The sequence below is a fragment of the Mastomys coucha genome, unplaced genomic scaffold, assembly GCF_008632895.1.
Source record: "Mastomys coucha isolate ucsf_1 unplaced genomic scaffold, UCSF_Mcou_1 pScaffold22, whole genome shotgun sequence".
NCBI classification, from domain to species: domain Eukaryota; kingdom Metazoa; phylum Chordata; class Mammalia; order Rodentia; family Muridae; genus Mastomys; species Mastomys coucha.
Genome location: NW_022196905.1, coordinates 155951717 through 155964847, shown reverse-complemented (window position 1 = coordinate 155964847; position 13131 = coordinate 155951717). Strand labels below are relative to the sequence as shown.

The 13131-nt window shown below is 46.9% G+C and overlaps 1 protein-coding gene across 2 annotated transcripts in view; it reads left to right on the top strand.

Moving 5' to 3' along the window:
- Tubgcp3 (tubulin gamma complex associated protein 3) overlaps positions 1–13131 on the top strand; it is a 63963-nt gene that overhangs the window by 33286 nt on the left and 17546 nt on the right. Inside the window, exons 16-17 of one of the 2 annotated variants that reach the window (XM_031339078.1) lie at positions 840–908; positions 5237–5372. In XM_031339078.1, the coding sequence (XP_031194938.1) occupies positions 840–908; positions 5237–5372 (205 nt within the window). Of the gene's footprint in view, positions 1–839; positions 909–5236; positions 5373–13131 lie in introns of those variants that run through there. The other variant, XM_031339079.1, reaches the window with a different exon arrangement.

Sequence of the window (13131 nt, the reverse complement as noted above, 5' to 3'; positions counted from 1 at the left end):
AGGATGCTGGGGGCGTGTGGGGGTACTGGGGGTAAGCGAGGGTGCTGGGGGCGTGTGGGGGTGCTGTGTGAGGGGGCTGGGGCGTGTGAGGGTACTGTGGACGTGTGAGGGTGCTGTGTGAGGATGCTGGGCTGTGTGAGGTGCTGTGTGAGGGTACTGTGGACGTGTGAGGGTGCTGTGTGAGGGTTCTGGGCTGTGTGAGGTGCTGTGTGAAGGTGCACATCTTACTGAGGGGACAGGTCCCATACAGCATGGGATTATCACAGGTGCTTAGTGGTGTGAGCACATTTAATAGTACATTGGAGGAGATGTACTCCTCAGCAGGCATGGACTGTATCCGCTCCTCAGACCTTTGGTGTCTGGAGGTGGTCTGGTAGAAGTGCCACGCTTGGAGTTGGGGCTATGAACAAGAGTCCTCACTGCCTCATTTGCCTCATTACTACAAACCCACTGGTGGGTTTTTGTTGTTTGTTTTGTTTTTTTGTTTGTTTGTTTGTTTGTTTTGAAATACAGACTTCTTAAGTTTCTGAGCCTGACAGGAGACAGTAAAAGGTTCATAAAAAGGTTCTGAACTTGGAGCATGTCAGTACTGTTCATTCAGAACGATGCTACTCATTGCTCATTCTGGCATGATCACAGCACCTGTGATGTGCTCCGCTTTGCTCCGCTCTCTCCGCTGGCTCACTTGGATGCTGATGCAGATCCTGCTTGCACAGCGGAGCACGTGCTGGTTTTAAGGCCTCTGCCTCCCTGTACCACCTTTCGGTGAACAGTTGCAGGTTCTTTAGTAGCAAGGACAAACCTCTCCATCATCTGTGGTTTTATCTTGTTGCTGTTAGGTGTCTCCTGGTGACACTGGGTGGGATGTCTTCAGCCTGGATTACCACGTCGATGGACCAATCGCCACTGTAAGATCATTCTGTGGACTTGTGTGCAATGTTCACAGCTGTTTGGGTTGCTGGACGTTTTATTGTTTCACACTAGGTTTCTTTTCTAAAAGCTAAGGTTCAAAGTAGTAATTGTGATGTTAGAATACATCCACTGAATGAGTTGCAAAAGCTGACTGTGTTTCAGATAGTTATTAATGAGAGCTGAAAATTTTTAAGAATTTTAAGAATTCTTAGAAATATCATTTGTTCTGTCACAGGTTGCAGCAAGGGCTTAATAAATGCATTGTTCATTTTATGCCATTATTCTTAGACTGGAGCAACTAATTTAGGATAATTTGAAAGGAGCATAAAGTGCATTTTTAGGGGAATGGTATTTTTCCTCCTGATGAATTTGATATCTAGCATCCATCGAGGCTGATGAGCTGACAGCTGCTGCACTGCTCGCACTCACTCCTTCACTCACTCAAGTCTCCTGCTGCAGCACAGAACTTTGGCTGGAGAGTCAGCTCCACATGTCCGTTGTTGAATTGCCTTTCTAGCTCATGTTCTTTCTTTAGGGTGGACCTGAGACTTAGTCATTTCTGTATCTGAAATGCTAGGGAAATAAATCGCATTTCTTTTACTATTGGGGACATTTGCTAAGCATGCTTGGGCTCTAAACTCCTTGCTCTAGTGGGTGTTGCAGGTGGCTTCATGATTGTCCTTCTGTGGATAAATCACATCCCTTGCTATGGTGACTCTGTGGAAGCCATATCCACAGAATGCCACCCAGAGGGGTGTCTTAAGTCCCCTGGGCCTGAGAACTGTTAGGGGAATTTCTTTGACTCATGAATTCCATCTTTGACTTCGATCAGGTCAGAGCTGCTAATTTGCTAGTTTGCTTGTTTGTTTGTTTGTTTTGGTTTTGTTTTTTCAAGACAGGGTTTCTCTGTGTAGCCCTGGCTGTCCTGGAACTCACTCTGTAGACCAGGCTGGCCTCAAACTCAGAAATCCACCTGCCTCTGCCTCCCAAGTGCTGGGATTGAAGGCGCAAGCCACCACCTTCGGCTCAAGAGCTGCTAGTTTAACTTTACAGTTTCTCTTAAGTTTAACTACTCACCGTATTCAGGGTGGCCCTGGGCTTATGTTGTGAGTTGCTGTCCTGTGGTTACTATGCACAACTGTTGGTGTAGGACTGTCTGGTATTTCAGCAAATTGTTTAGGACTTCATATGTGCTTTGTTATGGCCATATGTATATTCATGCATAAAGGATATAATAATAAGGCTTAGGGTACAGCTCAGTACCAGAGCACTTACCTAGCATGTACGAATGAGTTCCCAAGCTCCATCCCCAGGCCACAAAGACAAAGGTGCCATAGTACAGCAAAAGTGCCTTGACAAGGAGGTAGACTGAGTGTGGTCTGCAGATGTGCTTACTTACTTCTTTGATGGTATTATGCCCCTCACTGGCATGGCAGAGTTACACACTGTGTACTGTGGATAGCTGAAACTCAGGTTTTGAATACGACTTTACCAGTCTGGCCCACAGGTATCAATTCAGACACCAGCTGAGTTGGCTGTGTCAGCAGTCTGGGCTGCCAGATGGAGAAAAGAGAAGGGACTCTTAGGGTCGCTTGGTAACTCAGTCAGGACCGAGTATGGGGCGTGCTCTCCAGCATGCCTTGTGTGTGGGTGGTGAATTGTTTTTGTCAATGGCCATCATCGTCGGCTCATTATTGTACAAGCACAAGTGTTGAAACCATCATTAGAGGTTGTTTGTCAGGTCTAATTGTGCGTAGAAGTTACTAAGATAGAAAAGGAGGGGTAAGAAGACGGCTAAGTGAGTGCTGTACAAGATTGGCGACTGCAGTTCAGACCTCCAGCTCTCGTGGAAGTGTTGAGTGGTTGTAGCAGCCCTCCTGCAGTCCCAGTGGGCAGGAAGCAGAAACGAGAGCCCCACAATGGGCTGGCTGGCTTAGCAGAGTTAGCGAGCTCTGGGTTCAAGGAAGAGACACTGTCTCAATAACAGAAGATGAAGATCAGTGAAGACATCTGCATGCACGTGCAGCCATGTCCAGGCGTGCACACACATGCAAGAGGAGGAAGTACACAAAAGATAAAGGGGAGCTTCCTTTATGAATACAGGCTTTTTCTGCTTTCCCCTTGGTTAATTTGTGTGTTACCTGTTTCCGTTCTATTCTCATTAATTGAGGTTGTCATTTTTTGAACAGAATTTAATTATAGTAGGAATATATCTTGTAGCAATCATATAATTATATCTTGTATAATAGCAGCATTAGCTTCTGCTAATTCTAAGATATAAAATGTCAGTGAGATTTTTGGGTTAGTCTAATTTGGGACATTGTGAAATTCACAACCCAGGTTTCAGAAGAACGCATTAGCTAAATACGCTCATTAACTATAAAGTATTTCTGGTCGACCTTGCTTTTTGTGAGTCTCAAGTTATTTGTGGTAAAGTCCATCCAGATTTATGTGGGGAGGTCACGGAGTCTTGATTCCAGCTGCAGAAGACTGATTTGGAGGGCTTTGCGGCTGGGCTGTATATATTGCCTGAGGTTGGTGAGGGAGGCTGAGAGCAGGGCCTCATAGGGCTGCAGTCCCACACTGAACAAGATGGAGTCTGTTGCTGTTGAGGTGTCTGCAGATGAGGAATCTGAAGTTTGCTGTATCTCTGGGCTGTGGTCTCCCTTACGTGAACCAACGAATCTAGCTGGTAAAACAGCTGGTAACACATGGTCCCAGGTCAAAGCAGTGCATGGCTTCCTTTTACAGTTAGTACCTAAAGGCTACGGCTTAACTGGACGTTTGCAGTCAGTGGGACATGGAACTTCAAAGGCTGCTCTACGAGGTATCATGAATATACAGGAGAATCCTGGTACTGACCAGTAACTCTAAATTAGCCACCCTTAAGTTCTGTAATAATGCGTGATAATTAATAGTGTAGGAAGCAATCAGTACATAGATAGTGCCACAGGCCCTTAGATTTGATTTTGGAATTACTTCAGAATAGTTTCGTTGTTTGCTTATCTGTCTGTCTGTCTGTCTGTCCTCCTTTTCCCCCTCTTCCTCCTCCTCCTTCCTCTTCATGATGTTCCTCATCATCTTCATCTTCATCATCATGCACCTTCCCAAATTTGCCATTGAGTGGCATAGGGGAGGATGAATAGGCAGTCCTTGCTACACAAGATGTGTGAGGTACACAGAACACACGGTAAGTTGGTGTAGTTAGAGTTCCATGCTAAAGTGTAAGGAGCAAGGATAATGTTCTATGCTCACCGGCGTGAGTTCTGTGCTCACTGGGAGGTGGTGAGGTGAGAAGGTAGGGTGAGCACTGCAGGTCTGTGTAAAGGCCTGAGGACAGACATGGGCACAGCAAGATTTCTTGGAGATCAGAGCTCCTTCAGAGCAGAGTGCGGCTGTCCCAGTGCAGAGTCAGTGCAGGCTGCTGTAATGGAGGGTGTGTGTGTGTGTGTGTGTGTGTCGGGGGTGAGGGGCTCCCTTCACTGTCTAGTGTGAGGTGAAGCATTTACTTGAACGAGATTGTTGTGGTTTTCCTGAAGTGTGACTGCATAGCCTTTAGTCTCCTTTGGAGGCTTTGGGAGGCTGAGGCCCAGCCTCTACACCAGGGCCCAGCACTTGCTTGAGAAGCCACGTCTGTGGTACTGAGTCCATAAGCCTGTGACAATGACCTGAGACATTTGTCATGGTGGAGATGCCACTGCCTGCCTCTACTTTGGAGATGGTATCACTAAAGGAAGTAGTTCCTCTGCATGTGTCTCTTACAAGTTGGGGTTGCAGTCAAGTGTGGTTACAGAGTGGCTCAGTGGTTAGGAACTGCACTTCCAGAGGACCTGTGTTCTACTTCCCACACATATAGTGGCTCACAGCCATCTGTAACCACAATCCCAGGGATCAGGCATACCCATGGCACATTGGCTCACATATAGGTCAATATAAAGCATAAAATAATAAAAAGCTGGGTATGCCCTTAATCTTAGCACTTGGCGGGCAGAGGCAGGCAGGTCCCTGAGTTGGAGGCCAGCCTGGTCTACATAGAGAGTTCCAGGACAAAGAAACCCTGTCTTGAAAACCAGAGGGGAAAAAGTCCTGTTGACTGTCTGCTGTCACACACCTTCAGCCCTGTGTCCAGCCCTGATACAGACAGACATGCCTGCTGCTGCTGCTGTGAGTCAGCTGGCATCTAAGGAGCTAGGTGACTGCTGTCCACTTTCTCTCATAAGTGCCATGTAGAAAGGGCTGGGGTTGTGTTTGCTGATATGGGAAGGCTAGGGCCTGGGTGAGGAAACTCTACACAAGAGCCACACCCTGTCTTTTGTCTTTCTAGGTGTTCACACGAGAGTGCATGAGCCACTACCTAAGAGTGTTTAATTTCCTGTGGAGGGCCAAGCGTATGGAGTATATCCTCACTGACATCCGGAAAGGACACATGTGCAATGCAAAACTGCTGAGGGACATGCCAGGTAACGTGTCTGCACCTGCTGTGTTCTTCTGGCATCAGACATTAAAGTCTTCGAGGAATGGAGTGGGAAGGACTCGCTGTTGTTGCACTGAGTCAGTTTATCAACAGCTGTATTTGTATTGTTGCTTTAACTTCATTACAGAGTTAGAGAAAATTTAAGTCCCCATAACGTGAAGTTTCTTTTAAAATCACATTTGTTTTTCATTAGTGTTTATTGGTATAGTTTAATTAAAATAATAGTAATAATAATAATAATAACAATTACACATATATACATAATAATACACACACACACACACACACACACACACACACACACACACACACACACACACACACACGAGTGCCTGAGTCTATGTATGTGCTTGCCACATAGAGGCCAGAAGAGGAGTTGCATGCCCCGGAATTGGCATTCCAGATAGTTGTGAGCTGCTGTGTGGGTGCTGGTAATCTAACCTGGATCCTCTGGAAGAGCAAGCAGACAGTACTCCTAACCACTGAGCCATCTCTCCAGTCTTTAGTATATTTTTTTCTTGAAGATTTATTTATTTATTTTATGTATATGAACACATTATTCTCTTCAGTCACACCAGAAGAGTGCATTGAATCCTATTTTAGATGATTATGAGCCACCATGTAGTTGCTGGGAATTGAACTCAGGAGCACTGGGAGAGCAGTCAGTGTTCTTAACTGCTGAGCCATCTCTCCAGCCCCAAGTTTAATTTTTTAATTATCAATTTCCAAAGAAGGAGTGCCTTTCAGTAGTCCCTGGTTTATTCAGAATTCACCTAGTGCCTTAATTAGATTCTCTTTGAGGTGTGAATTTTTCTTTTGAGCATAATCTAGGATATGGACATGTTTTATATTTTGTAGTTTAGAGTTATAGTTTAGACACTTAGCTGAGATTTTGTTAATAGTACAATATTGAATTACTTCAGTTATGAATAATTTTGAGTTCGTTATGTAGAAATTGATTACTAAAGCATTTCATAGAGCCCTTTAAGGAACAAGTAACCTGGACCTTCCCTTTGAACAGTAAAAGAGTTGTTATAAGTAAGATGAACGTGTGTTCAAGAAGCTGTTTCCTCATGGCTGTCATAGGCTGACTAGATAGCTACCAAAGGTCCAGACAGTGTTGGCTACGGCAGACTGCCCGCAGTACTGGCTGCCCGGGCCAGCGTGGCCACAGCAGTGCTGGCTGCCCGGGCCAGCGTGGCCACAGCAGTGTGGTCTTAACACTGTCTGTACTCTCTGATGTCTTGCTCCTTGTTGGTGGGTAAGAAGGAAGGGAGGAACGACAGCTTTCTTCCTGTTTGACATGGTGACTGCCAGCGTGCTGGGTGACTGGTCTTCATGGCCTTCTCTCCACAGAGAAAATTGGCCTCTTAGGTCCTGAAGGACAGAGAGCACAAGGTCTTCTTGCAGCGCTGAGGCAAGGCTTGTGCAGTGAGGGGTCGAGGCCTTCCCCACCCCCGAAGTGTGCCCCTGCACTTGTACTTCCTTCTATTTAAACTGTCCACTTACTTGTTGAGATGAAAAATGTTTAAACGTAGGGCTTTTAGAGAAGTGTAGGGGAGTGTTGATCCTCTGGTAAGGTTGGTGGCAGTGCAGTCTGTAAGGCACAGTGAGAGCAGTAAGACAATAGACGCACGTCTATGAGCTTAAGAAGTGGAAGTGGCCAGAGAGTTGCCTGTGCTTTAGAGCACTTGTTGCTCTTCCTGAGGACCCAGGTTCAATTCCCAGCACCACATGGTGGCTCACAGCTACCCAGAGAGGATTTGATACTCTCTCTGACAGCCTCTGGTACCCGACAGTGCATATGTGTTTACATGCAGGAAAAACAGTCATGCTATAATAAGTAAATATTAACTTGTCATTAAATAGTAAAAATAAATCTAAAGAAACTTAATAATTTGTTTGAAATAGTGTGTATGAAGCACATATACACTGCTTTCTCTGCCCTTTCTGACTATGGACTGTAATGCTCATGCTGGTTGTCTGGAGGTAGGCCATGCCCCTGCGGAGAGCTGTGTGTGCCCTGGAGGTACCCCTTCAGGAGCATTGTCACCGCCACTGTCAGTCACAGGATCTCCCAGGAAGCATTGTGGAGACTTCATTGTCATGTTTCTTCCCAACAGTGGAGAGTAGTGCAAGGTTGAGCACGGGCAGTGAGTGGCCCAGGACTCTGTAACTGCATGTCTGTACTTAGGGTTGACTCTCAGGCTTATTGGTTGAGCACGGGCAGTGAGTGGCCCAGGACTCTGTAACTGCATGTCTGTACTTAGGGTTGACTCTCAGGCTTATTGGAAAGCAAAAATGAAAGCCATAGAAGCCAAGGGTTAGCTCTCCACATTCATCTTTTGGTTTTCCTTTAACCACAGTTTATCACTTCTGAAGTCAGCATTGTCGCTCTGTCTTCACCTCTCAGGGTGTGTCTGCTGCTGCTGAACTGCAGCTGTCGGCAGCTGTCGGAGGCTGCACTGTCTGCATGTGCCAGCCACAGCCATGGTCATTTGGAAAGATGGCACAGCGGTTCTGGACTGAGGTGTAGAAAAGGCCGTGTGTTTTACTAGTGGTTGTGAGGAGAAGGACAGGTGCTGAGGAGTGACTGAGGGTTCAGACTGAGGTGTAGCACAGGCTAGCCCTCCTGGCAGCTGTTTTCTTTGTGGTGATGTATTTAATAATGATATATCTTACAAAGGTGGTGTTGTCTAAGATGTCTAACAGCTCTCTGTGCCTGCCTTGGGGCACCAGGATTAAATTTGCAAAGTCCTCAGCCCAGCCTGAGGCCAACAGTGAGCTGTTATCTTTGTGACACTTGCCTGTAATTGAGGCGCACCAAGTGCTGTAAGGAGGGGGAGGAGGGCAGTTGGATGCTGAGCCACGGGACATGCGGAAGATGCTGGCTCTTAAAGCATCTTTTAAATTCTAAGCTTCAGGAAATGAATCAGATAGGATTTGACTGTTACCTTAAGTAGGGTAGTGCCAGGGATGTGCAGGTTGTGGGGGAGACTTTGGGGCCCTGCTCCAACTGCTTTAAGGTATTTCTTTAAGAAGAAATCTTGGGCTTAGAGGGTGAGATGTCTCCTGCTGCAGGGATGTCCTGCTGAACATGCCTGGGCCACAGAGCTGCTGGTTCACAGAAGGTCTTTCAGTGGCCTCTAGAGGGCAGTAGACAACCAGGAATGACTGTTCTAGGTTCTAGACAAGCCGAAGGGAAGGATGGTCATTATTTGTTTTTATTTTTACATGAGTATTTGCCTGCATATGTGTGTGTGCATCCTGTGTGTGCCTGCTGTCTTCAGAGCTAGAAGAGGGTGTCGGCTCTTCTGAAGGTGGCATTACTGACAACTGTGAGCTGTTATGTGAGTGTTGGATCTAGGGCCTCTGCAAGAACAGGAAGTGCCCTTAACCATGGAGCCATGTCTCCAGCCCCCTAGTAGACATTCCTAACTTTGTGTGTAAAGCTGTGTGTTAACCCAACAGGGCACACTTGTGTGTTCATTGCACCTCAGTGTGGTGTTGACAGAGACCATTCTTATAATTGTGATACTTCTGGGCCAGTGATGAAACATTCTTCAAGCATGCATTTTGTATGCATTTTCAGGGTGCTGGGTAGAGAGTTAAGGGACAACAGGCACAAGTTATATCTCCAGGGATAAAGGACTTTGAATCAAGTCTGTGCTCCTCAGAGCCTCACAGAGCTGCCAGAAAGACAGCCATGAGGATGACATACTCCAGTCATGCCCGGGGGGCATGTTCTTAACTCAGTTTTCCCACAGGCAGTGACCTCAGTGTCACCATAGAAGAATGTCTCCTTCACAGGATGAGGTGATAGGTTTCCTAGGAAGAAAACTATGCCCATCATGTGAAAACAGAAGGAAGAACATGCGGATTAACTCTGGTGGATGTGGCCCTGGTCATGCGGTCTGTGGGCAGGGTTTGAGTACAGGGTAGATGCCAGTGTGAACAGTTTCTCTACTGGATCGCCCAGCCTGGAGGCTGCTGCAGAATGTACTCAGTGTGCACAAATGTGAGGCGACATACACTCCAGTACACAACGATGTTTTAGGGCACGTGCTCAGGATCCCCTGGAACAGTTACCATTGAGGTGGGAGGGGCAAAGTCCTTTCCTTCTAGCTCTTGGTGAAAATTCAGGGTAGATCTGCAGAGTATTTTCCTCTGGGGTCACTACCATGCATAACTGAGCGCCTCTTCACAAAGGGTGCTAAAGTGGAAACTTCTGGTTTCTTTGGAAAGTCAGTATGTCAAATGATGTTTTGCTGGGGCACACAGGTGGAAGGATCTTTTGCTAAAGCAGACATGTGAAGGGATCTGTTGCTGAAACAGGCACAGGTGGAAGGATGTTTTACTATGGCAGACACGTGAAGGGACACGATATTTAGAAGGAATATAAATATGACCCCACAGACGAGGGAAGATGTGTGTGGGGTCCCGAGCATTGGTTTGCTTTGTTCTGCCTCGCTATTCTTTAACTTAAACGCATATATTGGTTCCCCTTACGCTGCATTGCTAAGCACCCCTTGTGATGCCATAGAGAGAAACTGGCCACAGAGCTTCTCGTGAGGTCCCTGCGGCTTCTTGCCACTTCCTCAGTGGTCATGGGTGGGTTGGTGAGCCTTGTGGTTTCTTCTAGCTTAAACTGCCTGTGCTGATTCGTGAGTGGTGATTGCTGAATGGACTGGACTGCCGCTGCTGGTTCGTGTTGGTGTTTGCTAGAGGACTGGACTGCCGATGGTCCTGGCAATGAAGAGTGGACTTGCCCCAAAGAACCATTTCCCCCTTCAGGGGAAGGTCCACTTCCCCTGAATCCCAATAACCTCTTTTCTACTACCGCTTGTGGGTGGTGGGCAAGAGGGCAGGTTGAACCCTTGTTAAAGTAGGCTGTAAAATTATATGCCTACAGAGTGGCTATGTCCTCTGCGTGGGAAACAGGAGTCAAGTTTATGGCTAGAGAACTGGGTTAGATAGTCTAGTTTCAGGGAAGAAGACACACTGTTCTAGGCCTTCAAGAGAACCGGGAAGCACACCCTGCTTGTCAGACTTGGGGTCATCATCGTGTGACGGTTTCCTAGGGAGATGGGGTCATCATCGTGTGACAGTTTCCTAGGGAAATGAGGGGAGATGGGGTCATCATCGTGTGACAGTTTCCTAGGGAAATGAGGGGAGATAGGGTCATCATCGTGTGACGGTTTCCTAGGGAGATGGGGTCATCATCGTGTGACGGTTTCCTAGGGAGATGGGGTCATCATCGTGTGACAGTTTCCTAGGGAGATGGGGACAGGTGTCCGTTCACTCTAGACAGCGAGCCCAGAGTCCAACTTAGCAAGCCAGTGAGTTTATTGGGGTTGGTACTGGTGAGGGACTACTTGAAGGAGCACATATGCTCAGATGCAGCTGCATCCCTGAAAAACCCATCCTGGCTTGGGTACCACTAACCCAAGCTTGTTCCTGGAGCTCTGCTCCCTGCAGACATGCCGGCCTCTTGCTCCTCCCTGCCAGGTGTTTACTGCTCCTGTAAAGAAGACGGGCCTTCCAGCGTCTCTGGACTGCGGAGATTTATTTCCTAACTGTCTCACATCTCTCCTCTGTCTGGCGGGGCTGTTTCTATTCAAAGAAAATTGCTCCAGATCAGCTGTATTCATTGAAAGAATTCCAAGTTGTGGGGCAGACCTGTGGCGTGTGCTGCTTTCCTAAGGGTCCTGTGCTAGATGGGCATACTCCTGGTTGAAGGCTCCTAATAGCCATGGGGAGATGGCAGCCATGGTGTGGACACACAGCTCTCTTCAGCTGTCTGGGGTCCTCAGGCAGCCGTAAGGAGTCAGGTGTTTTATAAGGAAGGTGTGGATACGTTTCTGTCAGATAAGCTGTGACTTCTGACCAGGGAAGCATGGGGACCCTGGGGCCTGTCCATGGGGAGTCACTGCACTGCCTGCCTCTGCACTGAACCTCTTTGTACACGTCTGTTGCCTGACACTTCCTGGAGAGTGTGTTCACCCCAGCTGGAGGAGGCAACAGCAGAATCCCACTGAAGTCCAGCCTGGTGAGCCACTGAACCTACTGGGATCGCGCACAGGAGTAAGGACACCTTCCAGGGGCTAACCAGAGTTCTCTTTCCTCCGGTGACTAGTGATCACGTGTATTCCTGAGGAAGGGCTGGGAGACTCAGTGCTGTTGTAGACCTCTCCTTCCCAGGAGCTGATAGTGGGCTTGACCTTGGGAGGGTCAGGGTGATGACAGCTGCTCTGACTTGAAGGTGGCACTGGCCACATCATGCCCAGAGGGCAGCTTTGCAATGTCCTGCACCCTCATCTGGAAGCCCAGGAGCAGCATCTGCCATTTGTGTTTCCCTCTCACTTTCCAAAGGCGCACTTCCCGGACCCCTCCTCAGATTGATCAGGGTCACACTAGCTACTGCCTGCTCATGTGACTGTGTGCACACATGTGCACAGTCTGTTAGCACACACTGGTTTATGGGTACGCTCTGGGCTACATTTCATTCATTGAAGAATTTCAGTTTATTTGCATTCGTTTTGTTTTGTTTTTAACTTGGGACCATGTCTCCATCTTCCCTCCCTCATGAGCAACTGTGCTCACTGCACCAGGACAGCAGTGCCTCTTGATCTCTAGCCCTAGAGGTTTGTCTTCTTTGATGTCATCCTCTCTCAGGGAGCCACAGTTCCTCAGGGACCATCACCCGTCACCTAATATTCACTGCTGTTATTTATCAGAGCCCAGCACTGCAAGTTGGATTACCTAAACCATCAGATGTCAATTGTGTTAAACATTCTGCAGGCCAGAAACTCAAAGTGAAGCTGAAGCCAGTGCTGTTCTGCATCCTGTGGACAGAGGGACGCCTGCCTGCTTCCTCTGGCTGCCTATGCTGGCAGCATTCTGCACACGCACGACCGCTCCCTGGGATCCCTGCCTTTTTTTCTTACTGAATTAGGGCCCACCCTGTGACCCTCTTGTCTCCAGATGAGTAGGGAAAAATAACCATTCCTTGTAGTAGATGGACTGGTTACATATGAGATATAAAATAAGGCTTCTATTTATGTATGATGCTCACTTCTATAAAATAAACCTTTAGACTTAGCTGTGTGATATGTACGTGTGCATATGTATGAGTGTGCCAGCGAACGAGCACCAGAAGAAGACAGCTGGTGTCTCTATCAGTCTGCACCTTACTCCCTAGGCTGTGGGCCAGCCAGCCTCTGAGATCTCCCTTGGCTTTCTAACACTGGAGTTACACGCACGACCATGCTCAGGCCTTTACGTGGGTACTGGGATATGAAGTCAAGTCCATATGCTTGCTTGCTTTCTCTCTTTCTTCCTTTCTTCCTTTCTTTCTTTCTTTCTTTCTTTCTTTCTTTCTTCCTTTCCTTCTTTCTTTCTTTCTTTTTTCTTTTTTAAACTTTTATTGCATTATTATGAGAAAAGTTACATGATTTCAATTTACCTGAGTTTGTTAACATTTAAAAACATTTTAAGTAAATAGAATTAAATCACATTCTTGTTTCCCTTTTGTACCCCCACTCCTCCCAGAGACCCTCCTTCAATACCTACAATATCTTTTTTGTCATATTCCTTAAAATGTATAAAATATTATAACAAAAATAGTATTATAAAAGTTGTTTGATATAAAACAACAATTAATTTAACAGTCTTATATAGATGCTCGTCTACAGCCATAGTGAAAATACATTTTTCTCAATATAAATTTTAAATAACTCCAAACA